The sequence below is a fragment of the Neopsephotus bourkii genome, unplaced genomic scaffold (genome assembly GCF_033783945.1).
Source record: "Neopsephotus bourkii isolate Nb327-2 ecotype Australia unplaced genomic scaffold, CSIRO-AGI_Nbou_v1 NB_1821, whole genome shotgun sequence".
NCBI lineage: Eukaryota > Metazoa > Chordata > Aves > Psittaciformes > Psittacidae > Neopsephotus > Neopsephotus bourkii.
In genome coordinates, this window is record NW_026902294.1 from 1,304,137 (window position 1) to 1,328,020 (window position 23,884).

Consider the following 23,884-nt stretch of genomic DNA (forward strand, 5'->3'; position numbering starts at 1 on the left):
GATTCACACAACCAGGGAGCTGTGGAAGACGACGCTCTCCTCGGCCTGACCGCGCTTCCAGGGTTCACAGCTTAGGGCAGGAGCCGTGGGGGCGTTGCTGAAGCTGCCGCCCGCAGCGTCCTTCTGCACCCCGAGGAACGGGGCCGGGGGCTGGCAGGAGGTCAGCGTGCCCGGGACGGGGCTGGAGGAAGCTGGGAAGCTCCTGAAGAGGAAGCCCACGTTTGGGAAGAGCGGCTTCACCAGGCTGACGGGGCAGAAGGCAGAGCCGGTGGGGTTGAAATGCACCTTGTTCTTGTCTGGGCAGGAAGGCTGGAACGGCTGCTCAGGGCTGGGGGAGCTGGAGAGAGATGGAGGGGATGGCACTGGGGACGGATGCTCCCAGGAGCATGGAGCAGCCACAGGGAGAACACCTGGAGCTGCAGCACCCTTCAGAGGGCCTGAGTGGGAGCTGAGCCCCCTCAGGTACAGAGCAGCATGAGGAGCCTGGTCTGTTGAGAGCTGACTTCTCCAACTGCTGCTGCTCCTCAAGGGCTCTGCTGACCAACACCCACTGCCTGGGAGGGGATGGCAGCACCAGACCCTTCCGAGGGTCAGCATTCCAGCTTCCTGCTCCACACCAGGCCCGGAGCAGCCCCAGTTTGCTCAGGAATGCTTCCCCATGGCTGCTCCCTCCTTTGAGGGGGGTGATTGTAGCAGCAGACCCTCAGCTCCCCCAGCCCAGCAGCCTCTTGCAGGACCGCCCTCAAGCAAGCGCTGCCAACACCAACTCCTGGTACTTACGAAGCTTCTTCAAAGGCCCGGATCCTCTCGCATCCCTCCGGAGGCTCCCGTTTGAACATGTAGCTGTGGTTGGGGCGAGGGGAGGATGCGAAGGCCAGTACTGGGGAGGGGCTGCCCCCCTCTGATGGGGAAGAAAAGGCACATTGGGAACAATGTTTAAAAGAAACCAACAGTGCTCCAACCTCACTGCGTTCCTTCCGACCCAGGGGCTGGAGGCTGCAGTGCTTCAAGCCCCAACCTTTCCTGTGTCATTCCCAGGTCACATCCTCCATCTACTGCTGGAAGCCACCACCACAACTTAGCCATGACCAAGACCCTCTCTGCCATCCCTGCTGCAGCCTCCAACCCAGCAGGCAGACAGGGATGAGCCACTGTCCCCTGAGCTCCCAACCCCTCTGCTCCGGGTTCTTACCTTTCTCTTTGGGCTCTGGCTGCACCTCATCCACTGCACAGGAGGGTTCTTCCATTGTCAGCCTCCCCGGGGGGTGTGGGGAGAGGGGCAGAGGCACCGAAGGGGAAGGAGAGAGGCTGCTCCAGCTGCCACTGCCGGGCTCCAGCACCAGGGATGCAGCTCCAGAGCCTCTCTGGGCAGGCGCCGGTGCCCTGTGCCCATCTGGGACATCCAGGATCTACAGAGGAAGCCAAGTCTTAGAGGAGGAAGAAAGCCCCTTGGCACCAGGGAAGGGGTTTAAGAGCAGCTTTAGCTGCAGAGAGCAGCTGCTTGGGGTGCTGGATCCACTACAGGCAGAGCCTCTGCTCCAAGGACATGGGTCCTTCTGGATCCTGTAACACGCTTCAGTTCCAAGCCATCTGGAGTCACTTCTCCCACATCTGCCCAGTGGCCAGAGTCTGAGTGTCTTAAAGGTGTCAGTGAGGAGTCAGCCACCCTGAGATTGCTACTGGCTGATATCTCACAGCACCAGCGAGGTCTAAGGAGGGAAGCAGCAGCCACTTGACCCAGTTTAGACCATTACATGCATAGGACAGACTGAAACCAGGCACAGAGACTGTCCCCGTGGCCAAGCAGCAGGTACAAGAGGTGTCTTTAGAGGAAGGGATTGCCAAGAGCACCCAGAGCGTCCAGGGCAGCCCCGGGAGCTTCACTTACCCGCAGCAGCTCCTCCTCTCCCTGCTCCTTCACAAACGCCTCCTCCAGTTCCTGATTTAGGCCTTCCAGGCTCCTGTGCAAGCAGGGGCTGAGCTTCCAAATGAGAGATAGAGAAGGGAAGCCTGAAGAAGGGTCCTGTAACACAGCCCAGAGACAGGGGAGTTCACAGCTGTATCTGCACAACTCATCCACAGCAGTTCCCAAGGCTCAGGCTGACAGAAGCCTGATGGCAGAGTCAAGACACGTCAGTAACTGCAGATCAAAGCACAGGCACATGGTGAGGTGGGAGAGAGAAGCAAAGAACAGGGTCCCTGAGGCACAGAACACCTTGGACACCTGCCCTGGGACAGTGGTGATGGCAGAGCAGGGGGAGGCAGGAACGTACCCGCAGGGATGGGAGGACAGCGTGGTCCCCCTGCACTGGGGAGCTCTTCTCCTTTTCTCTGCCACTTCTGCCGTGGAGCTTTGTTCTCTGGAGCTGCTGCTTCAGTTTGGCAATCTGGCAAACAGAGCTTGAGCTAGACCCAGGCAAGCCAACAGCCCCCCCCAGCAGGATCGGGCCCGGCCCCTCTCCTCCAACCCACAAGGATTCAGATGGCTTCAGTCACAAGGAGCAGCTTTGGCCTCCTCAAGGATGGAGCAGAGCCCCTCTAAAGGCCTCCTCACAGCCTGCCCTGCTGCAGTGCACCCAGCACCACTCCTCCAAAGGATCTGGGTTTGCCTCCACCTGCAGCAAGCTGGGAACCACCTGGAACCCACAGACACCACGACACTGACCAGCAATGCACCGCGCTGCAGTGGAGCTGCTTTACAATAGGTGCCTGCTAGAAGAAGCCACCAAGATCAGTCTTTAGCTGGATCACAGAGTGTCAGGGATGAGAATAAGGGCTAAGGTCTCATCTTCAGTAGTCTCCTGGCCTCCCACTCCCCTCCCATGCCAGCAGCAGCCTCCTGTACATTAGGAACTAGCACAGACCTTGCTCAAGCGTTGGGAGTGGTGTAGTTTACCTCTCTGCGGTGGTCTGTGCTACCCCAAGAAGCAGAACGCTTGTGAGCACTGGAGTTGGCTTTCCCCACTTCCACATCATGCCAGGACACTGGAGTCTGGAGTGATGAGAAACATGGCTGAGAATAATCACATTTACTGCTTTAGAGACTGTGCTGGAGTCCTAAGAATAAGTGACCACTTCTGCCCATTCACTGGCCTGCTCTCACCTCCCCCATTAATGCAGTGATCACAGAATCAGTCCCAGCCTGGTTTGGGTTGAAGGGACCTTAAAGCTCCTCCAGTTGCCAACCCCTACCACAGGCACGGGCCCCTTCCACTGGAGCAGCTTGCTCCAAGCCCCTGTGTCCAACCTGGCCTTGAGCACTGCCAGGGATGGGGCAGCCACAGCTTCTCTGGGCACCCTGTGCCAGCGCCTCAGCACCCTCACAGGGAAGAGCTTCTGCCTAAGAGCTCAGCTCAGGCTCCCATTTCAGTTTGAACCCATCACCCCACCCCTTGTCCTGTTGCTGGTGGACAACTGCCACAAGTGCCTTAGATGATCTTAAGCTCCTTTCCAACCCTGACTATGACTATGAGATAAAGAGCATCACCCTGGAGAAAGAACTGCAGCAGCCCCGTGCTGCTGTGCTGCAGGGTTTCGTGTTCGAGGCACTCATTGTATGAAGCAGCATCACCAAGAGGAAAAGCCTCACCCGAGGGTGAGAGCACACAAAGTGCTCCTGAGACCTCAGCCTCCCAGCCCAGGGTTTAAAGGTGCAACCAGAACCAGAGGGGCTGGAGGAGCTTGGGTGCCTCTGCAGCTCATGGGCCTCCATGTGCAGGGCTGCGGGTCCCAAGTGCCTCCTCATGCAGAGCAGCCTCAGCACCACGTTCCCAAGCTGCTGGCCAAGCACCAGGCACGGTTTGAGTAGCAGTGGAAATCAGAAAGCACTGTTAATGTGATCAGCAAAGGGTGTGAGCTTCCTCCCCCTGAACTCAGCCCCGTCCAGCAGCCCCACAGGCACAGCGTTTGAGACCAACCGTCACTCGTTCCTCCCCAACATCCCATTCCAGTGCCTCTCCGAATGCTCCCCCCGTGTCACTGCCATGTCTGTGGGAGGCTTTGGATAACATTTCCCTCCTCCAGGCTCAGGAGGTGCAAGGGCCTGAGAACAGCTCCTCTCGGAGCAGCTGAGCTGATCTCCCCAGAGGCTGCTGCAGGAACAGCAGCTGCTTTAACAAGCCTCTAGAATCCGGGGGATGACAGAAGCTGCTGCTCTCAAAACAGGCTTCAAAGTCTGTTTAAACCAAAGGAACAAGGCAAGTTACCCAGGGAGGCACCAGCCTTCCCTTCCAGAGAGGGATACAGGTGATTTCTAGGCAGAAAAAACAGGCTCTGAATGAAGCCCCTTCTTACACAGCAGCACTGTAAACAGCACTGTGCTCCCTGTTGCCTACATCTCCATTTTGCAATGCCTGTGAGCAGCAGAAAGCACAGCACAATTCAACTCCAGTTTGGTTGGAGAGAAGAAAGAAGAGCCTGAACCACTGCTCTGAGCACTCACAGCCACCCTGACATGCATCAGGCTGAGCTAAGGAGCCGCCTAACGCGATAGGAAATCCTATGGCAAGAACCAGCCTTGCACATGGCACATGAGCTCATTTCCTACCTCAAACACCCTAAACAGCTCAAACACCATTATCTGGCTGTTATCCCAAAGCACTGTGTCACTGTGCATCCCAGGAGATCACACACATAAGGACGAGAGGCACAGGTCCAAGGGACGAGACCGCAGCCCTGTCCCGTGTCACTGCAAGAGGCAAGTGTGTGGGAAGCTGAACTCCAGCTGCCAGGCACGGCCCTGCCTTGCAGGACGGGACAGAAACTGCCCTCAAGTCAACAGCAGCCTCCTGAGCCCTGCTTGAAGAGTCACTGCAGCCTATGGCTGGGACACCCAAGCACTGGGGCCCACAAGAAAACTCAGGCCTAAAAAGGAAGAGAAGCTGCTGCTTGCAATGGGAAGGCCTGAGAGCGGAGGGCGCAGACACCTCCCACCCCTGCAGGCCCGGTGAGGGCAGAAGGAAGTTACAGAACCTTTTGTACCAACTGTGACAAAACCGCTTCCTCAGAGACGGGAGAGAGCAGAGCGCTTTGCACAGCACGAGACAGCCACGAGCTCTGACCCTGTGCAGCGCTGGCACCCTCAGCCCCATGCTCAGACCTGCACCTCTCACTTACCCAGCCCATGGCAGCAACCAGAGCTCAGCAAGGGGATGAACGCGTGCTGATGACACAGAGAGTCCCAGCTTTGGGAACTCCCGAGCCTGAGAACAGGGCAGGAGCAGCAAAGTGCCCGGGTTATGAGGAGGAGGTGCTGATCCACATCCAAGGACTTCATCCCCAGCTATCACCAGCCCAAGTCCTTCGCCCCACACTGGGGTTTGTGTGTGAAGCACTGGAGATCAGTGCTCATTTCATAGGCATTGTGCAAGGTGAAAGTGCCATTTGCAAGGCTCCTGCAGATAATGCTGAAAGGCTGCAGCACCTATTCACTGCCAGGAGTGCTCAGCTCCATGCTCACATAGGAATTAACATAGTAATAGATTCCACTCCAGGAAAAAGAAGGTGTCCCTCTTCTCCAACCTATTCCCCAAGCCATGGCTATGTGCAAGACAAACTCATTAGCCCCAAAGCACTGGGTTAAGTGTTCCCAGCATGTGACAAGGCCAGAAAGGCAGAGTGTGCTTCCCTGCCTAGGAATCAAGTTAGGCAAATTCTTTCCCTTCCTTTCCAGCACGGCCTCTGCCCTCAGCAGAGCTCCTGGGCACTAGAACTGGAACAAAAGCAGGCAAGAATACTTTGGGAAGGGACAATGGAAGCTGGAATCCAATGGGGAATTTCCTGCAAACAGCCCAGCAATAAACCGTTGAACAGCAAAGCTCAAACAGGGAGGGAGCTCACAGAGGCTCCATGTGCTGAATAAACCACTCGTTGAGCAGACGGATGCCCTTACCCTCCCGAGTTCCTCCACCTCTGCAGCTATGGCACTATTTGCTGCCATACAGTAATATTTACAGGTTGCTAAGAGTTCCTCGAGGACTGGAGCTCTTCCATCCTCCAGCAGAGCTACCCGTGCCAGCGAGCCCGTGGTGGGAGCACCCCTGACTCCTCACGGAGTGTGGCACGCAGCCCAAGAGCTTTATATAAGGACTTGGCCCATGACGGCAAGCCAGGAAACACTAACGCAGCATCGAGCCAGTGCTGGAGAAGGGAGCCAGAGGCCATCTGCCTCCAAACAAGGCCAAGGACATTCTAACTCTGCATCAAAGTGGAATCAAGTGAAGCTGGGAAGCAAAAGGGGGGGAAAAGCCTTCCTAGAAAGCTGCAGCTGGATGGGTAGAAGGTTAATGTCTTCCCTATGCACCCCTGTTTACAGCTCACTGCAGTCCTGCAACCCCGTCCTGGGCCACAGGCCTCAAGGGCAGTCTGCAGGTGTTTTTACCTGGGTAGCTTTGTCATTCCTGCATGAGGTGGAAGCTCCTTCAGCATCCCGAGGCCACTGTCCCAGCAGGTAGGAGCCCACGATGGTGTCCAGCGAGGAGGTGCGCCGCACACGGGGCTGCTGGGGACGGCAGCTCTTCTCCACAGCAGCAGCACAGGGAACGCTGGCTGCACGGGGGGAAAGGAGAGAACATGAGACTTCCAAAGCCAAGGCTCAGCACCAGCAGTGTCACAATTAACAGGCCCACATCCATTGCAATGATCACAAGGGAACTGGCCCATACAGCCTGGAGAATCCCAGCCTGGTTTGGGTTAGCAGGGACCTGAAAGCTCCTCCAGCTCCAACCCCTGCCAGGGCAGGGACCCCTTCCACTGGAGCAGCTTGCTCCAAGCCCCTGTGTCCAACCTGGCCTTGAGCACTGCCAGGGATGGGGCAGCCACAGCTTCTCTGGGCACCCTGTGCCAGCGCCTCAGCACCCGCACAGGGAAGAGCTTCTGCCTCAGAGCTCAGCTCAGTCTCCCCTCGGGCAGGTTCAAGCCATTCCCCTTGGCCTGTCCCTACAGGCAGAATAGGCAGGGAGGGAGTTAAACCACACTAAACTCAGCCTTGAAACTGTTAAAACACTCTGTTGTGTTTGCCGAATACCTCTGTATACAAAGGTGTGCAGCCCCCAGCTGAGGCTGTTCCAGGGACATGGTCTGGTGAATGTATCTTTCTCATCAGCTAAAATCACATTTTTGAGCAGTGGAATTGGAGCTCTAGGTGAGAAAAGGGCAGGAACAAAAAGCCAAGCAGAAGGCAAGAGAAGCATCAGGCCCTGCACAGCCACACCTTGCAAGGGCCACACTGGCTTAAAGGCTCACTGTGCAGTTCCAGGCACACTCCCTGCTCCCAACAGTTAACAGCAAGTGCCATGAGCTCCAGTTTAGAAACCCATGAGTACCTGTGGCTTCCTCTTCAATGCCTCATTGCCCACACAGGCAAAGTCACTTGTACCTCCATTACATGTGACTGCATCTGTCCCTTCCTCTCCTGCTGCTCAGAGGAACTGAACCCTACTGCAGCAGGGCAGCCCCATCCCACACTGCTCTGACAGTCCATGGCCCCCAGAAGCTCTCTGGTCCAACCAGAACATCCTGAGTGACTGGGGTCACTTTGTATTCCAAACCTCCAACATGGGCAATGTGGGCAAAAACAGCCTGAAAGGGCTCAAGAACAGACACAACTGATACGATTTAGTGGTGGGCTTGAAGGTCTTTTCCAGCATAGTTGGTTCTATGGCTGAGTGCAGAGACCTGGCCTCCTCCAGTGACACCACTGTGATGGCTGAGCACCATCTAAAGCTACTGATGCATGAACAGCAACAACTGCTGCTCCTTTCCACAGAGCTCTGCCACCGAACAGCGCAGGGAAGGGCCGGGTGCTGCTGGGTGCAGAGGCTGCCTGCACAGCACTTGGGGCACTGAGGCAGGGTGGAGTGTCCTGTTTACAGTCCCTGTGCTATTATCACCCCTGTGCACCGAGCCTGCAGAGCTGCCACCTGGCCACAGGCTCTGGAGTTGGTCCAGGCCAGCTCCACAGCTGAGAAGTGTCAGGTTGTGGAGCTGTTCCTTCCCCTGTGATGGTGAAGCTGCTGCAGATAACAGAGCCCTATCTCCAGGAGCCATTTGGCTGCCTCCAAACGCTGCAGGGGCTTTTGTGCAAGCACAAGTTAGGCTGGTGCAAAGTAGGAAGTCTTCAGATGTGCAGTGTCCCTGCTCTGTCCCAGCCACAGCAGCAGTGAGCTCCGAGATGCCTCAGTCTCTCTAGAGCCAATCTCTGCATCTAGAAAGAGAAAACAGGAGCCTGCAGTAAACTTAATGCAGCTCCTAGGGTCACTTCACTAAGGAATGCTGACAGCTGGACCAGACAATGATGGCAAGCAAAACTAAAGTTCCCCTTACTACTTGGAGTTGTAAAATGTTCTTCCTTCCTTCCTTCCCTCTGCAGATTTCACCCTGGGGAAACAGAACCTTCAGTATCAGAAACTGAGGGACACGCTGTTCCAAGCCTGGTAGTTCTGGAGTACACCCCTGCAAAGGTCTATCTTCAAATGAAGAAGCACAAAAACAACAGTCTGTGTTTAAATACCAGCAGCTTCCCAGTTAACCACAGAGCAACAGATAGAGGCTTCCCACAGAGGGAAGCTTTTTCTGCATTCTGCAATATCCAGGTGTACCAAATGGGTTTGTATGTAGGGTTTGGGTTATTTGATGTGGCAGGGGGAGCCATGCCAAGATGGAAGCAAAGCAGCTCTGTCAGTAACTCACCTGTGCAAGTATCTGCCACCCCAGTGGAACAGAGATTACTATTACATGCGTATTTCACATCAGTGTCAGCTTCCCCAGTCTAAACCCTGTTCTTCTCATGCTCTAACACATCTTACTCAGACAAAGCCCCCAGTTTTGGGTGCAGTGAGGTAACAAAGGCCTAAGTTTAATTTCTTACAATCACAGCAGGACCTTGTGCCAGGAACTTCACTTTTAGGTAAAGTATCCCCATCAAAGCAGGCAGCTGGGTGGGTGTCAGTGTCCCCCACTGCACCCCAGCACCGCTCCCTGCATCTGCCACATCCTCCCACACTATCTGCCTGGAGATCTCTATACAAAGCACTTTCTTGCTGCACAGCAGCCACTCAGACACAGTTCAGGTGGCACAAGAAACACTGGCACTGCTGTGGTGGGCACCAGGGCAGCAGCTCCACCAGCGGAAAGGAAATGAGCTTCCCTACCATGGCAGAGCACTAAAAGCACCCTATGTACATCTTCAGAACTGCTCTGCTTCCCGACTTACGGCTCAAACCCCAGCTCGGGTGCAGAGCAGGTCCTGGCCACAGCACCTGAGCAGGCAGAGCAGGAGGTGAGGCTGAGCCACAGCAAGAAATCCAGCAGCTTCCCTTCTCCTCTCCTCGTCTTCAGATGTAACTGGAGCAGACACAGGCAGGACTTGCAGAGGATGTTAAGAACCTCACCCTGCACAAGGGTACCTGATGAGCAAACCTCTCTTCTGAGCCCAAACCCACTTCACCCCGGCGTTCCCAAGCAGCAGAGGTGGGACTGAAACCAAGACCAGAACTGAAGCTTCACCATTAGAACTCACTTAAATCTCGCCGCAGTTTCCCTGCAGCTGAGCAGTCCCAATCTCTACCAGAGCAGACTGTCAGTCTCCACAGGGAAAGAACTGCCTTTCCCAGCACTGCGCCTCTCTCCACACTAAGAGGGAATGTGAAGATGGGGGAACCCATCCACTGCAGTCAGCCCAGGCACTTCCTGGTGGCACACCAAAGCATTGCTGCTGCTTCATCCCCCAAGAGGACCTTACCTATCACATCACCTGAAAGCAAGGCAGGATTAGGCAAGAAATAAAAGCTTTTCCTCTGGGAATCCCAGAAAGCCCCTGAAAGAGAAGGGGCTGCTTTCCTTGTTCTTAATGAAATCTTAAATCCTGGTTTGAACACTGCAGGAATCTGCAGATGTGCTGGAAAACAGAGAAGCATTTCACAGGAATTCATGGCATGGTCAGAGCTAACTCCCAAGAGAGAAACAAAGGCAAGATCAAGAGCTGGAAAGGTGCTGGGAAGGGAAGTCACAGAAGCTGGAGACGAAAAGAAGATGCTCTCCACAGAGCCAGCTACAGGCAGGTCTTTGTAAGGAGGGAGGCAAGGGGGAGAGCTCAAGCTTCAACCAGCAGTGGAGATCAGGAGCCTGCAGAACGTGCTTGCTCGAGGCACCAAAGGACAAACAAGGCTCTAAGTCCACACAAGCAGAGGGGTCTGCACAAAACCCCCACCCAAGGCAGGGCCACCTCAACCAGCCCAGGCTGCTCCAAGCTCCAGCTCTCTGAAGGGACACATTGAGCACCTCGCTCCCTCTCCATACTTTAAACTCACAAACCCTCTGCTCTTAAAGCACATTTACAACTGAAAGGAAACTCCCACCCACGCCACCATGGGATTTCACAGCTCTTTGCTGCTTTGAGTCAACTGTACCACAGAAACAAAGCCCTCAGCACGCTGAAATCCACGGCACCTTCCGGTGGAGAGGCAGAAGCTGTGGTTGAACCACAGGGTCTGCCCCTCCTGCCTCTTGCCCAAACCACACACACCCAGGGCCCAAACTGCCCCAGAAAGTACCTGCTCTTCCCAAGCACAGCCCTCTAAGAAACCCCATGAGAACCTTTCTCTGCTTCAGCTCTTGACCAGCACAGAAAGGAGCTCCCCACCGAGGGGGACACTCCAGGGGCAAAGAGGGTCCTACAGCAGGTTAAGGAGCTGGAGCCCCTTCTCACACAACCCAGCAGGAATCTGCCCCGTGGGCTTTGCTGAGCCAGCCCCAAGGACTTCACAACTGGCCCTGGAGCACAAAGGAAGCAATTCCAGGCTCTGTAATCACTCCCCTGGTTCCAGGCTGTGAGTCCAGCTGGAGAGCGCTGCTCAAAGGCCACAGCATCTGCAGATAGCATTGAAGGGAATTAAGAAGGGACACCAGCAGTTCAAGACTTCTTTTGAGGTTTTTGGATGCAGATGCTGTTGAAGAGCATTTCCCTCCACCACAGCTCCGAGCCTGAAGCTGAACACGCCAGTGATGGAGGAAAAGAGCTGAACTCTTCACCTTTAACTTCAGGCTTTCCAAGTTTGTTTTTCAAATGAGAAAATCATCTGAGGGATTTCAACATCCTCAAGGCCTCAGGTTGAAGTGCACAGCTCCTCAAGCAAGCCTGATGCAAGACACTGCTTTGGTGGGACCTTCAAGCCCATCTCTCACCCACTGACAGGGGCTGGGCGTGCTTCTGGACTGGTTTGCACAATGACATTGAAGTAAGAACTAGGAAAAAGCAAGCAGATGGGCAGCAGCCTCTCATGGGCAAGAGACTGGGCTAGAAACAAGCAAACACTTGTTCAAACATTAGATCTTTAGGACTTGCTCACTCTGCTCCTGGAGCACACAGATGACTAAGGTGCTGCCAGGCCCATCCATGTCACCTCTATCAGAAGAGTGAAACCCAAGCAATGAATGTGGAGCTGTGGGTTGGGGATTTCCCCCTTTTTTGTTAACCCTGCTTAAATCAGCATCTGGGCACTGGGATGACTGCAGAAGGCAGGGCTCTCACTCTGAGAATTAGAAACCTTTGATTGTCAAGGCCTTGGAAATCTTCCAGTAGAGATAAGGCAAAGTCAAATGAAAACCGAGTAAGACATCTTTGGTATTTCTACAGTTACAAAGGTGGGAAACGAGGAAAATGAAGGTTTCTGTCCCTCACACAGACAGAACTATATAAATCACATTAACACTGGATGACGAGCCCTCCTGCCAGCTCTCTTCCTGGCTGCTTGCAGTAAAGAGAAGTATCACATGCGATAGACCTTCTGCTCACCTTCCTGCTGCCTCTTCTCACTGGGGAGCAGGACACCAAAGCCAACAGCAGCTCAGTGTTACAGCTAGCCTAGAGTGTAAGCACAACAGCATTATGCATGCAAGAGCTGCACAGAGCAGCCTCAGGCTCAAGCATGGCAGGGATCCTACAAACTCCATTACTGCTGTTCCCGAATGCTTCCAGCCTGAAAGAAGGAGAAACTGAGGCACAGGGAGGAGCAGCAGCTTGCCCAGAGTCATGCAGCAGGCTTCAGGCAAGCATGGAAACCATTCTCTCCCGTTATTTACCAACCACACAATCTCCTTTGAGATTGCCCTCATTTCCTGAAGAGCCAAGCCCACATCACCAGGTGGTTTCAATGGCAGCACCACAAGTTTCATTTTTAATGCAGAAAAGCCTGTTTAATACAAATTCCAAGAGGGAATTTACTGGTCTTTCTTGGAGATCTTTCTTGTCCAACTGGGAATCCCACTAACACGGGGCTTCAGCTGCAGGAGCCACGAGGGAAGTGCCCAGATCAGCTCAGTGCAGCCAGTGCTGCCACTTACCCAGGATTTCACCATCCAAGCTCTGCACACAGAGAACTCATTGCACTGTGGTGCTCAACACCATTGCTCTGCCAGGGCTAGGCCAAGCACTGCGGGTTGGCTTCCAAGTGAGCAGTCAGGCAGTGCAGGGCTCACCACACCTGGAACAGAACCACTCCTCTGCACAAGTGGGTTCCTTCAGTTCTCCACTCCCCATCATGGGGAAACCTTTGCTCTGGTCCATGCAGCTACACTGGGCAACCCCAGCTGAAAGAAAAGGTACAGGATGTTCAAGGCCAGGTTGGATGGGGCTTGGAGCAAGCTGCTCTGGTGGATGAGCTTTAAGGTCCCTTCCAAACCAAACCAGTCCACGATTCTATGAAATAAAAACCTACCCAGGGTAAATGACCTGGGAGCTTCCTGGTTCCCCTGGAGCGTTCTGCCACGCCAGGGACAGCTCAAACTGGCCGCAAACAGCACAAGCACTGCTATTACCCCACAAAGCTCATCCCAGCTCAGAGAACAGGGAACCTCAGCAGTGTGGCCTGCAGCCACCTAAGCTGGCAGAATGATGGATGCAACAGGGATGGGCCTGGCCTGCACCTGAAGAGGCTCAAACACAAACACATTACCTGTTTCACCACCTACAGCTGCATCACTAAGAAGAGAATGAATGAAAAGAACCCCAGTCGCTGACCACAGTGACAACCATCACAAGTCCTGCCAGCCTGGATCACTGAACAGCAAGTTAAGTTCTCTTAAAGTATTCTTAGGCCTCCTTCCTGGCATCCCCCAGCTCTTCCTTGGAACAGAAGCCCTTTGAGAGCCTCAGCAGCTGCTCCTCATCTCAATGGGATCCTCTATGATCAGAGCAGCTGCAGGATCAGACCCAGCTCACCCTGCACCTGATCTTCCAAAAGCCCACTCCAGTAGCACAGAGCTCCAGAGCAATCCGGAAAATCAGCAGAGTAAAGTGAGGAAAGAGGTGCTAAAGCAATGGATTTCCATGCTGGGCTCCCAAAAGGTAGGAGGAAAAGTGTCAGATGATGACTCACCAGGATACCAGGTTTTGGTTAAACACTGCCAGTTTACTGCTCCAGCTCCCACACAGGCAGGCAGCAAAGCAGAGCTTACAAAGAGCAAGGAGGCAATGGAAATGTGAACACTTCCAAAACTCTGGATGAAATGACTGTGATTGAGAGGAAAAACCCCAGCTCCTCGAGCCTGAACAGGAGGCACAGAGCCAGGAAGAAATGAAGAGCAGCAATTCTGGCTCGTGGCAGCAGAGCTCCAGCTGCTCTGCCCTCCGAAAGCTGCAGGTAAACTGCAGGGCTCTAACGCAAGCAGGAGCCCGCAGGCTTTGAGATTTCCTCTCTTTTCTTTATAACTTCAGAAGCTACTGAGTAATTGCCCCATTAAGTGCAGCTTCACCTCCAGCTCAGCACAGTGCTGAGGGAAGGATTCACCAGCTCTCCAAAAAATGTATTTCATTAACTTGTTTCAAATGGAAACGGAGCCAAATGCTTTTTAATAGCTCCTCTGATCAATACGAACCCTGCCAGGGGCAGGAATGACTCCAAGTCCCACGCAGGGAAACACAGGACACTTCAGGGCCATCAATTCTCATTGCAGGATGAGCTCTGGCCTCTGCAAAGCAGATTAAAGACCTGCTGCTTTAAGCAAGAGACAAGCGCTCTGAATGCCACAAAGATCGGCTGGACTGACTGTTCCCTCTGGCCCCATGAGTCTGCTTAGTCTTGTACGTAACCACCCAAAAATTGTTTCATTGTTATTTTAACGCTTCTGGAGAGAGCAAACAGCCAAGCACGAACCCAGCATCCATCCCACCAACAGCCACAAGTCACACACAGGAAGAAAAGGCAAAGACTATCATTAGGTCACCCAAAAGTTGCATTTCAATGGGCATTCCTGCAGCGGTCAGAAAACTCTCAGTACTGCAATTAGGGAGCCACTGCCACCAGCGCACAACCAATTGTTGTTCTTCACCAAGCCGGATCAGCCGCATCACACGTGGGACTTGGGTGCTTTTCTTAGGGGGGGAACCAGCTCCAAACAGGCAACTCGCGGTCGCCTGCAAGCACCGACACGTCCTGCCCGCGGGGACTCCCTTCGCTCACCGGCGCTGGCGTCGAGCCCCCGCTCCGGTGTGTGCCCCGCTCCCTGTTCTCCCAGCTGCCCTTCACTTCCCCCCGTACAGCACCAACCCAGTGCACACCGTACTAATCGCATCGGGCCCCGGGTGCTGGGACCGAGCCGGTTCATCCTCGGCCTCCTCCCATCACGCCCCCCCCCGCGAGTCGCACCAGGAGCAGCCGCGCCGCGAACCGGCTCCCGGTGCTGCTCCGGAGCCCGACCCCGGGCCCCGCCGTTACCTGCCCGGCCCCCGTCGCCGCGGCGCTGCTGCAGCTGGAAGGGGACCGTGGCGCGGAGCGGCTGCAGCCCCCCGGCCCCGCCGCGGCACGCGCCCGCGCCCGCTCCCGCCCCCGCCATCCCCGCCCGCCGCCGTACTGAGCCCCCCGCGCCGCCACCGCCGCCCCTTATCAGCGCTCCGGGGGTAGGCGGCGCCAACGGGGCGAGCCCGACGGTCATTGGCTGCCCGCAGCCACACGCCCCGCCCTCCTTAGCGAAAACCAATGAAAGCGCTCCGAGGGCTCCGCCCCCGCACGCGCTGTCACGGTAGCCAATCAAAAACGGGGCCAGCCTAAAGAGGCGTTGCCACTCACGCCAGAACCAATGAAGGAGGGAAGAGAGGCTCAAGCCTTTCCCACCCCGCAGCTGCGGCAGAACCAATCGCAAGAGCGGATTGGCGGGTAACGCCCACCCGGCTGCGGATCAACCAATCGCAAGGCTCCTCTAAACCCCGCTGCTGTTGGTCTTCCCCGTCCGGGCCGGGGGAGGCGCGCCCCGGTGCCCTGGCCCCGTCCCTCCCGTCCCGTCCCTTTGCAGCCCGTGGGGCAGCGAACCGGGCTCCCCCCGCAGCGAGGCCGGGCCGGACATAGAGAGGAAGGCAACGGGCGGAAGGAAGCTGAAACCCAGGCGCGATCGCAGCGCTGCTCCCGCCCTCGCTGCTGGAAGGGGCCGAGGGCTTTCCCGGCGCTTTTCCCACGCGGAGCTCGGCTCCGAGCCCAGCGGCTGCTTATTGCCTTTGAACCGCAACAACCAGTGTGGAAAGCCCCAATGGAGGTTTTAGTGCTGAGTGAGCTCCCAGCGGTGTGCCCCCCCGCAGGCATCCCACATCCAACCTTTTCCCGCTGCAGCCCCTCCCAGCTGAGTGTAAAGAAACATGTAACTGGGAAAAGCACGGTGTGTTCTCAGCGCTGGTGCACAGCAGAAGGTGGGGCAAATCCAGGCACAGGGGGCTGGTGGAGCCAGACAGGGCAGGATTGACCTTGCTCCTCCCTTCTGTATCTCAGGTCAAGGACACGACTCCTCCCAGCCCACTCACAGGGTCATAGAATCCCAGCCTGGTTTGTGTTGGAAGTGACCTTGAAGCTTCTCCAGTTCCAACCCCTACCACAGGCACGGGCCCCTTCCACTGGAACAGCTTGTTCCAAGCCCCTGTGTCCAACCTGGCCTTGAGCACTGCCAGGGATGGGGCAGCCACAGCTTCTCTGGGCACCCTGTGCCAGCGCCTCAGCACCCTCACAGGGAAGAGCTTCTGCCTAAGAGCTCAGCTCAGTCTCCCCTCGGGCAGGTTCAAGCCATTCCCTTTGGCCTGTCCCAACAGGCCTTTGTCCAAAGCCCCTCTCCAGGTTTCCTGAAGCCCCTTTAGGCACTGAAGCTGCTCTAAGGTCTCCCCTTCAGGAGCCTTCTCTTCTCCAGGCTGAACAACTCAAAGGTCATTGGGTTTCACCCTTTCCACTCCCATATCCGCACTTCACTTACAAGTGGACTCTATCTGCTGTGGGTCCAGGCCTATATTCTGCATCCAGATGGACACAGTTATGCAGGCTGAAGGAAGCATCTGCCCATGTGCAAAGGGTGAGGCTGATCTCTCTAACCCAGGAGCCTGGGAAGCTGTGGCATGGCTCGATAACAAGAGGGGGAAAGGCATGAGGTAGCAAAGCAGCCCGGGCTTCATGCCAAGCTGTCTGGAGAGGAGAGGTGGTGGCAGCAGCAGGCAGCTGGGCTATCACTGCAGAGCAGGGCTCCCCATGATCTTCCAGTACCTCTGCTCATGACGCTGCTTCTATTTGCATGTCATCAGGGAACAGAGGGGAAGAGGACAGTGCTACATCCTTGCTTCTAGAAACACCCCGGGGGAAGAGGTGGTGCATAGTGCAACACTGCAGTTACTGAAGGAAAATACAGGAGGTACCTCCTGTACCTCCAGACAGAGCAAAGAGACCACAGAAACCACAGCTTTGGTTATGAGAGCTCAGTAAACAAATAAGATGCCACCCATGGAACTAATCATCCTTATCTCTTCCAGCAAGGAGAGCAGTGAGATCTCTGATAAGATGGAAACCCAGTACACAAGGAGGCACAATGATCCCTGCTCAGGACTGTGCTAAGCTAGGGGAACATTCCAGAACAGCAAGTGTTAGGGTATATCCCTTTCTCAGAGTTACCAGCATTGCCCTGATGACAGGTCAAGTATTGCTCTGGTCATTTAACCTTACAACCTAAAATTCCTCATTCAAAGGGTCCTCGAGTGTCTCCTCTCCTCAAAGTTCTTCCCATCCCAGCTCCCACTGCAGCAACAAGGTAATACCGTACCCTGGTGATCTCCGAAACCTTCCTGCCACCCGAATACAGACATTTCTTCACAGCAACCCGTCTTCCTGAAAGCATTTCCTTCCCAAGGTCCACAGCAGTTATTTGAGGAACCCTTCAGAGCCCTTCCAACCTAGAAATTCAAATTCACCTTTCAGTTTCTCTGCCTTTTTAAGGCTCTGCAACTGGAACTCAATACCCACAGCTGGAACAATGTAAAACTCCTCCTCTGTGCTGCTCTGGGTTAGCATAAAGGAGGTCACAGAGCTGTGCCTGTTCTCATCACACCTCATGCTACAAACACAGCAAAGGAATAGTGTAACAAAGCTGTTTATCACAACCTAAGCTAAGCACCACTCAAGCCCAAGTTTTGCTTTCACCAAATGGTTTAAACCCACACATTTTGCTGTAGTATGTAGGAAGAGGCAGGAAAGCACCAACTGTCACCTATCAAATGGGCTACAGCCATTCCAGCTCAGCTGAGTTGCACGTTATCAGCCAGCCAAGTTTATCTGCAACAAGAACAGCCTTTCTGTAACCTTCCTCACAGACACACACCAGGGAGTTAAGTGAGAGAAAACTGAAGTCCTCCAGGCTCCGCTCTGGCCTACACACTGCAGTCATCTCCCTGTAGTTCAGGCTCCCAGTGACGTGCTGCATAGTAGCAGGAGTAACACCATTTTTTACAACTGCTCAAGGGCTGCACATGAACGATCCAACTGCTCCTCGTCCTCTGCCTGCTCATTTCCTCTGCTTCTGCCACAGCAGTTTCTCCTGGCCCAGGAGAGCTGAGCTACCACACACTAGGGAACTGTTCTGAGCCTCAGAAAGCACAGCAAACAATGAGCAACCACCACAAAGCTTCCCAATGATCAAATCCATCTCGTGGCTCTGGACTGACCCATTTGGCACATTCCTGACAGTCACCTTCTAATGCTCCAACACTGCCCTGTCCCTCAGTGTTTAAAGGAGACTATGTTTGTCTCGCTGGCCTTCCCTTCCCACTGGACACCTCTGAGCAGACCCTGCTATGCACTGCAGAACTGCTACCCCCCACCTCTTCCACTCTAGGTCAGTGTCACTTGAGGAAGTGACAGGCAAACAGGACACATGTGAGGCTGACCAGTTGCCACTGCAGTCCTGTCATTCTGGTCCAGTGCTCAAGTCCTAAATGAGATTATATTTCTGGCTGTTTGCTATGGGTAGGAGGGAGACAGAGCTTAGATTTAAAGTCCTGATCAGCTGAGCATGAACGTGGAAGATCAAAGGGTCATTCAGCACACAAGCTAAGCTTTCCCTCATTGTCCTTGAACAAAATTCCTCTCACTCTGAACTGTGGAGTAAAATGCCTGTCTGTCTCCCACTCTATCCCCAAGAGAGATGGCTGCATTTCACTGCTGGGCAGTTTCTGCACTCAAATGTTTTGAGATAGAAAAGCTCTAAAGAGCAGCAAGACAAATAAAACTGCAGTTTATTAAAAGACTAACAGATTATTCACCAGACCAGCCAAGCTATTTCACAGTCTGGTCATGCCTGCAGTGAAAACAGTGGGAGTTTTGGGAACAGAGCATAAGCCCTGCTAGGAGTAAGGAGACATTATGAAATATCATTTTCACCAAGGCACGGCAAGGCAGAAGCTTCTCCTAATAGTATGAATCATCAATACCCCAGCAGGAAAGAGTGCACTTAAAAGTAATCACTGAAGCCCAGCAGTGCCAACAGAGCATGGAATGGAATACAAGGAGGGCAAGTCAATCAACCAGGTCAGACCAGGCAAGGGACTCAAAACTACAGCTATACCAGATATGTCTCATACCTGCTGCTGCAACATCCTCCACTGCTGCTTGGGTTCCTTCTACCCACTCTGAGAGCCATCTGATCAGCCAACTGCTGTGGTCCTGCAGCTTCTCCTGCTGGAAAACAAGACACATCAGGGATGAAGTTTATGATCTTCTTTGGGATCCTTTCATCCTACACTTGCAGAATTTTGGGTGTATCATCATTAGTGCTGATTTATGCCAGGCTGGAGCTGACATTTGACTGCTCAGTGACACACAAAGGTTGTCTGCAGCAGGACACAACACATCTAAAGGGACATGAGAACTTGTGATTATGCTGGTAGAACCCACTTATGCTAAGTGCTGATCTTGTTATTCCTCCCATGCCCAAGCACACAGCTTCAGGAGTTAACCAACATCAGAGACATACTACAACTTCCTCAGATAACACAGGCTGCATGAGATGTGAGATGTTCTCCAGGAAGGGATGACAGCTTGCTCAGGAGAATGGCTGTTAAATCAGCTCTACAGTTTTAGGACAGGCAGTTTGCTCGGAGGAGTGTCAGCAATTAGAGCTCCAGTTCAGCCATCAGCCTGGCAGATCAGGGCTGCCTTCCTACTTCCTGAACCCACTCTTTCATTAGTGGAGTAAGCAAAGGCAAGTTCTTACCCTACTACACACATGTAACCTCTTCTTCATACCCCCAAAGTTCTTTCTACAACCAAGATATGCACATCAGCTGGAAACTGAGCTACAAAGTCTGTGGCTCACAGTCAGCCTTATGAAACAGAACTGCCCACAGGATGGGCTCAGAGATGCCAAACAGGATAAATTTTCACCTTCGCTTCCTACATCAGTGTCACCTTTGGTGACAAATGTTTCTTACGCCTGTGGAAGTCCGTGTCATTGGGCTGAACAACACAAACAGAGTTTTCCTCTAAGGAAGCATGCAACAGACTTGATTGATTAGGAAGCAAGGCATTAACATCAGTGCCAGGCATTTGGAGAGCACTGCCTAGACTGGAAGGAATGTATTAAAGGAGCACATCCAAAATCCAAAAGCAGACAAGAGTAGCCAAAAAATAGGCAGGAACAGGATGAGGATGGCATAAAAATATCTGGCATGTTAATATGCATTAGTCCTGCCAGGGCAAAATGGGGCTTTATTGCTACTATTTAGTAATTAGATTATCCCATGAGACCCAGGGGAGACAGGGAACCAGGAAGTGCAGCTATATTCAACTGTAACTAAGTGAGAAACTTCTGCTTTCAGCAGAATTCCAGTTAGGTCTTTTTTCCATTACAATTAAAAAGAAGAGAAAGATTTAGGCCAAACAGGACTGACCTTGCTCCCGCTGCCAGCAAACACAGCTCTGCTGGGATGTCTGCATGCCAGAGCCTCAGGGAAAGAGTGAGTTCATGGATTCCCTTCAAGTTTACCAAAACACCCCAATCCATCTGCAGCCAGTTGTGTTCTCCAAGACCTTCACTGTGGTACATGGCCAGGATTCTCCATCCAGGGGGCTTTGCTGCTTATTTATACAAGTTAGCATCAATTCAACTGAAAACCAACACACACACATGCAGCTGTTTGCTGAGCTGTCTGCAACCCAAAGCCCTCCAAACTGGAGTCCTCCTGCTGGGCACCAGCTGATGGAAGCTTTTTCTAATGCAAAAGTAAAAACTGCTTTGCCAATATGCAAATAAATGCCAGAGGCTGGATGGCTTCAGCACCACGAGGGAAGGAATTAAACAGCCCTGGTGTTGATGGGTTTGCTTCTCAAGGGTACCAAGGCCCACTGCAGAACAGGCCTCTTCAGCTGCAAACAGAAGACTCAAAACCACACAGATTTTCTAGCAGGTTACATTCTGTGTCTTGCACCTCCTACCATTTGTACATACAGATCTGCATTGAACCTGCCTGCACATCATGGAGCATCCTTTGCCAAGAACCAAGTTCAAATTTCTCAGTGAGTGACAGGCTCCAAACCCTGCTCAGAGCCAGGCCAGTGGAGATCAGGTTGCTCAGGCCCTGTCCAAAACTGCACTCAGCAAAGAGCAGCTCTCAGTTATCCTACAGTAAAAGTGCCCTTGTGAGAGACTGATTCACTCCCAGTCTTTACGACACATTAAATTGGATGAGGAATTCTTCAGGCTTTCCATGCTTGGCTCAGGAGGTTCTCTGATGCTGCTCTATCACCTACACCTACCTAAAGCCCAAACATTAAGCTAGAGCCCAAACCAGAGGGAAGCCACCTCCACTCACCTTCTGAAGACATGAAAGTAAAAGCAGCTGCCACCATCCTGGGTCTGCGTCTCAGGATAACAGTGCTCTGGATATCTGCAGCACTTCCTCATTACTAAGTCTTTCTGTAACTTCAGCCCCCGGAGCTGCATTGAGATGGTACCTAAAAGCAAGGAAGACATATTCAAGTGCACCATTGCACATACTCATCTGGTGTATTTTCATTATAGAGTTTCTCTCAGTTCTTTTAAAATACACTTGAGCAGGTAAGTCAGCCCTGCAGGAATGCAGCTCAGCAAATAACACACATCAGTGGCAATGTGGCACCTACATATATTCAATAACCAAGGGCTTAAAAAACAAAACAAAAAATCCCTTTGGTGTAATCTAACATGAAATTTCAAGTCACCAATTGCTATAAACTTCTGTCAGTGAAGAGACTGCAAGTCTGTTGTAAGCAGCTTATTAAAGGGAGCTTAACCCCAGCAGAGATCCTCCTAAGCAGAAGCCACATCACTTTTGCTCCCTCTCTTCCCCCATTTCAGTGGCTTGCTGAGGGTGAAGCAGCAGTTTCAGGCACTGACATCTAGTGGCGATGCCAACACGGAAGGCACCTGCCTCAAGCTGAACTCGGTGGTTTTCCATAGGACAGAGCAGTTCCAGCTCCAGCAAATGGCAGGGCTGGAGTTTCTTCAGTCCCAGCCACTGGCTCATGGCCAAGGGCTCTTCACATCTCTGCATACAACTTATTGCAAAAGATGCTTTTATTTCTGCTATCAACCCCTAAGTTTGGGCTGGATTTGGAACTGAAGCATTGCAGCAGGAAGGGAAATCCTTGCAGTGTGCTCTGCTGGAAGACCCACACAGAAGAAGAGCTCTTGCAAGCGCTGTTGTGATCATAAGATCTAACTATTGCTCTCTTAAGAGCTGGAGACACCTCAGCAAACGTCAGGCCACTTCCTCCCTCCTCACTGCTCCCTCCTCCACAGAGCAGGTACTCTGAAGTTACACTAAGTCCATGTTTCAACTGCACAGAGGGCTTATGCTTTGCATACCCATTTGAATGACCAGGAGGGGCTATGGCAGCACAGGGAACTGGGCTCCTGGCTTGTGTTCACCTCTACACAGATCATTAACCGCTCACTTCTGTTTGCTTTGTTTTTCCAGTCACATCCTTTTGGTGGTGGTGAAGTCCTGCCAATACCCACCAACATGAACACCTCACTGCAGACATACACTTCAGCACCACCAGAAGCTCTGATTCTATTTCATTTCTTTATCTGATACAATTGAGCACTGCGGTTTTCACACAAGGTAGGTTTTGGACGGGGAATCCCAAATTTACCTTAAACATTTTAAGTCAGTGTAATAACCCAAGAGCATCACACTCAATAGCCCAGCACTAGATTGGGCTCAGCTGCAACTGGAAATCCTACTAAATTCTAGGCAGTTTTTCCTTTTCCTTACGAAATAAGCACAACTCCCACAGGTGTGTACAAGCGCTGTACACGGATACACAACTCCCGCTTCACGTACCACACATACGGCTTCTCATTCCTCTCTGCTTCACCAGGAGCAGGGGTATTTCATCTTGACTTCATCAGGTTTGCCTTTCATATGTCACAGGAGCCTGGATACACCTAGGAGCAGTAACAAGTTAGAATGACAAAAACGGTGCTATTTACATGACTGAGGGTAGCATACCCTCAGGAGGATTACAGGATTAGCCCTGAAAAATCCTATAAATCCCTAAAGATAAGCAGAGCTGGAAAAAAAATCCTGTTTGACTAAATAACCTTGTTTTTAACCCAGGTCTTTACACAAATCATAGAATGGTTTGGGTTGAAGAGTCCTTGAAGCTCCTCCAGCTCCAACCCCTGCCACAGGCAGGGACCCCTTCCACTGGAGCAGCTTGCTCCAAGCCCCTGTGTCCAACCTGGCCTTGAGCACTGCCAGGGATGGGGCAGCCACAGCTTCTCTGGGCACCCTGTGCCAGCGCCTCAGCACCCTCACAGGGAAGAGCTTCTGCCTAAGAGCTCAGCTCAGTCTCCCCTTGGGCAGGTTCAAGCCATTCCCCTTGGTCTGTCCCTACAAGCCCTTGTCCATAGCCCCTCTCCAGATGTCCTGGGTTTAGCAGTAGCATTCATTTTTCTCTTTCTTGGTAGCTGGTGCAGTGCTGTGGTTTGACTTTCAGCGAGGAACAAAGCTGGTAACTATAATGTTTTGGTTTGGCCAAGGACTTTTTGGGCCTCATGCTCTGCCAGGGAGGAGGGGAAGCCGGGAGGAAGCAGAGACAGGACACCTGACCCAAACTGACCAAAGAGGTATTCCATACCACAGCACGTCATGCCCAGGAGTGAACTGGGAGAGTGACCCGGAAGGGCTAAGGGGACTGCAGGGTTGGAAGAGGTATCAGTTGATGCTTGGTCGGGCTGGGGGGGGGAAGTTATCGGTCACCTGGTGATGAGGTCTTGTATTCTCTTCCCTTGTTATTTCCTTTATCATTACTATTATTGGTGGCAGCAGTAGTGATTTGTGTTATACCTTAGTTACTAAACCGTTCTTATCTCAATCAGTGGGAGTTGCATTCTTTCGATTCTCCTCCCCATCCTTCTGGGAGCGGGGAAGGGGGGGCAGCCCCTGGGGAGGGCGGGGCTAACGTGGGCCTCGATTGCTTCCAGCCTGGCACCACTCACTGGGAGTGAGTGCACAAGTTGTCTGGCTGGGGTTAAACCACAACATCAGGTTTCCTGGAGCCCCTTTAGATTGTAGTTTATTTGCTATTCCTTTCACGTTAATGTTACT

At 53.1% G+C, this 23,884-nt stretch overlaps 1 protein-coding gene across 9 annotated transcripts in view; it reads right to left on the reverse strand.

The window, feature by feature from the left end:
* Positions 1-23,884, reverse strand: part of FAM117A (family with sequence similarity 117 member A) — a 24,606-nt gene continuing 722 nt past the window's right edge. For 2 of the 9 annotated variants that reach the window (XM_061343171.1, XM_061343170.1), the window contains exons 2-10: positions 22,616-22,719; positions 21,101-21,242; positions 6,380-6,546; positions 2,897-3,013; positions 2,274-2,387; positions 1,889-2,023; positions 1,193-1,409; positions 781-901; positions 1-337 (exon numbers count right to left, since the gene is read on the reverse strand). In XM_061343171.1, coding sequence (XP_061199155.1) covers positions 4-337; positions 781-901; positions 1,193-1,409; positions 1,889-2,023; positions 2,274-2,387; positions 2,897-3,013; positions 6,380-6,546; positions 21,101-21,137 — 1,242 coding nt within the window. In that variant the 5' untranslated portion in view covers positions 21,138-21,242; positions 22,616-22,719 and the 3' untranslated portion in view covers positions 1-3. Of the gene's footprint in view, positions 338-780; positions 902-1,192; positions 1,410-1,888; positions 2,024-2,273; positions 2,388-2,896; positions 3,014-6,379; positions 6,547-14,711; positions 14,837-21,100; positions 21,243-22,566; positions 22,586-22,615; positions 22,720-23,884 lie in introns of those variants that run through there. The other 7 variants (XM_061343175.1, XM_061343172.1, XM_061343173.1 and 4 more) reach the window with 6 other exon arrangements.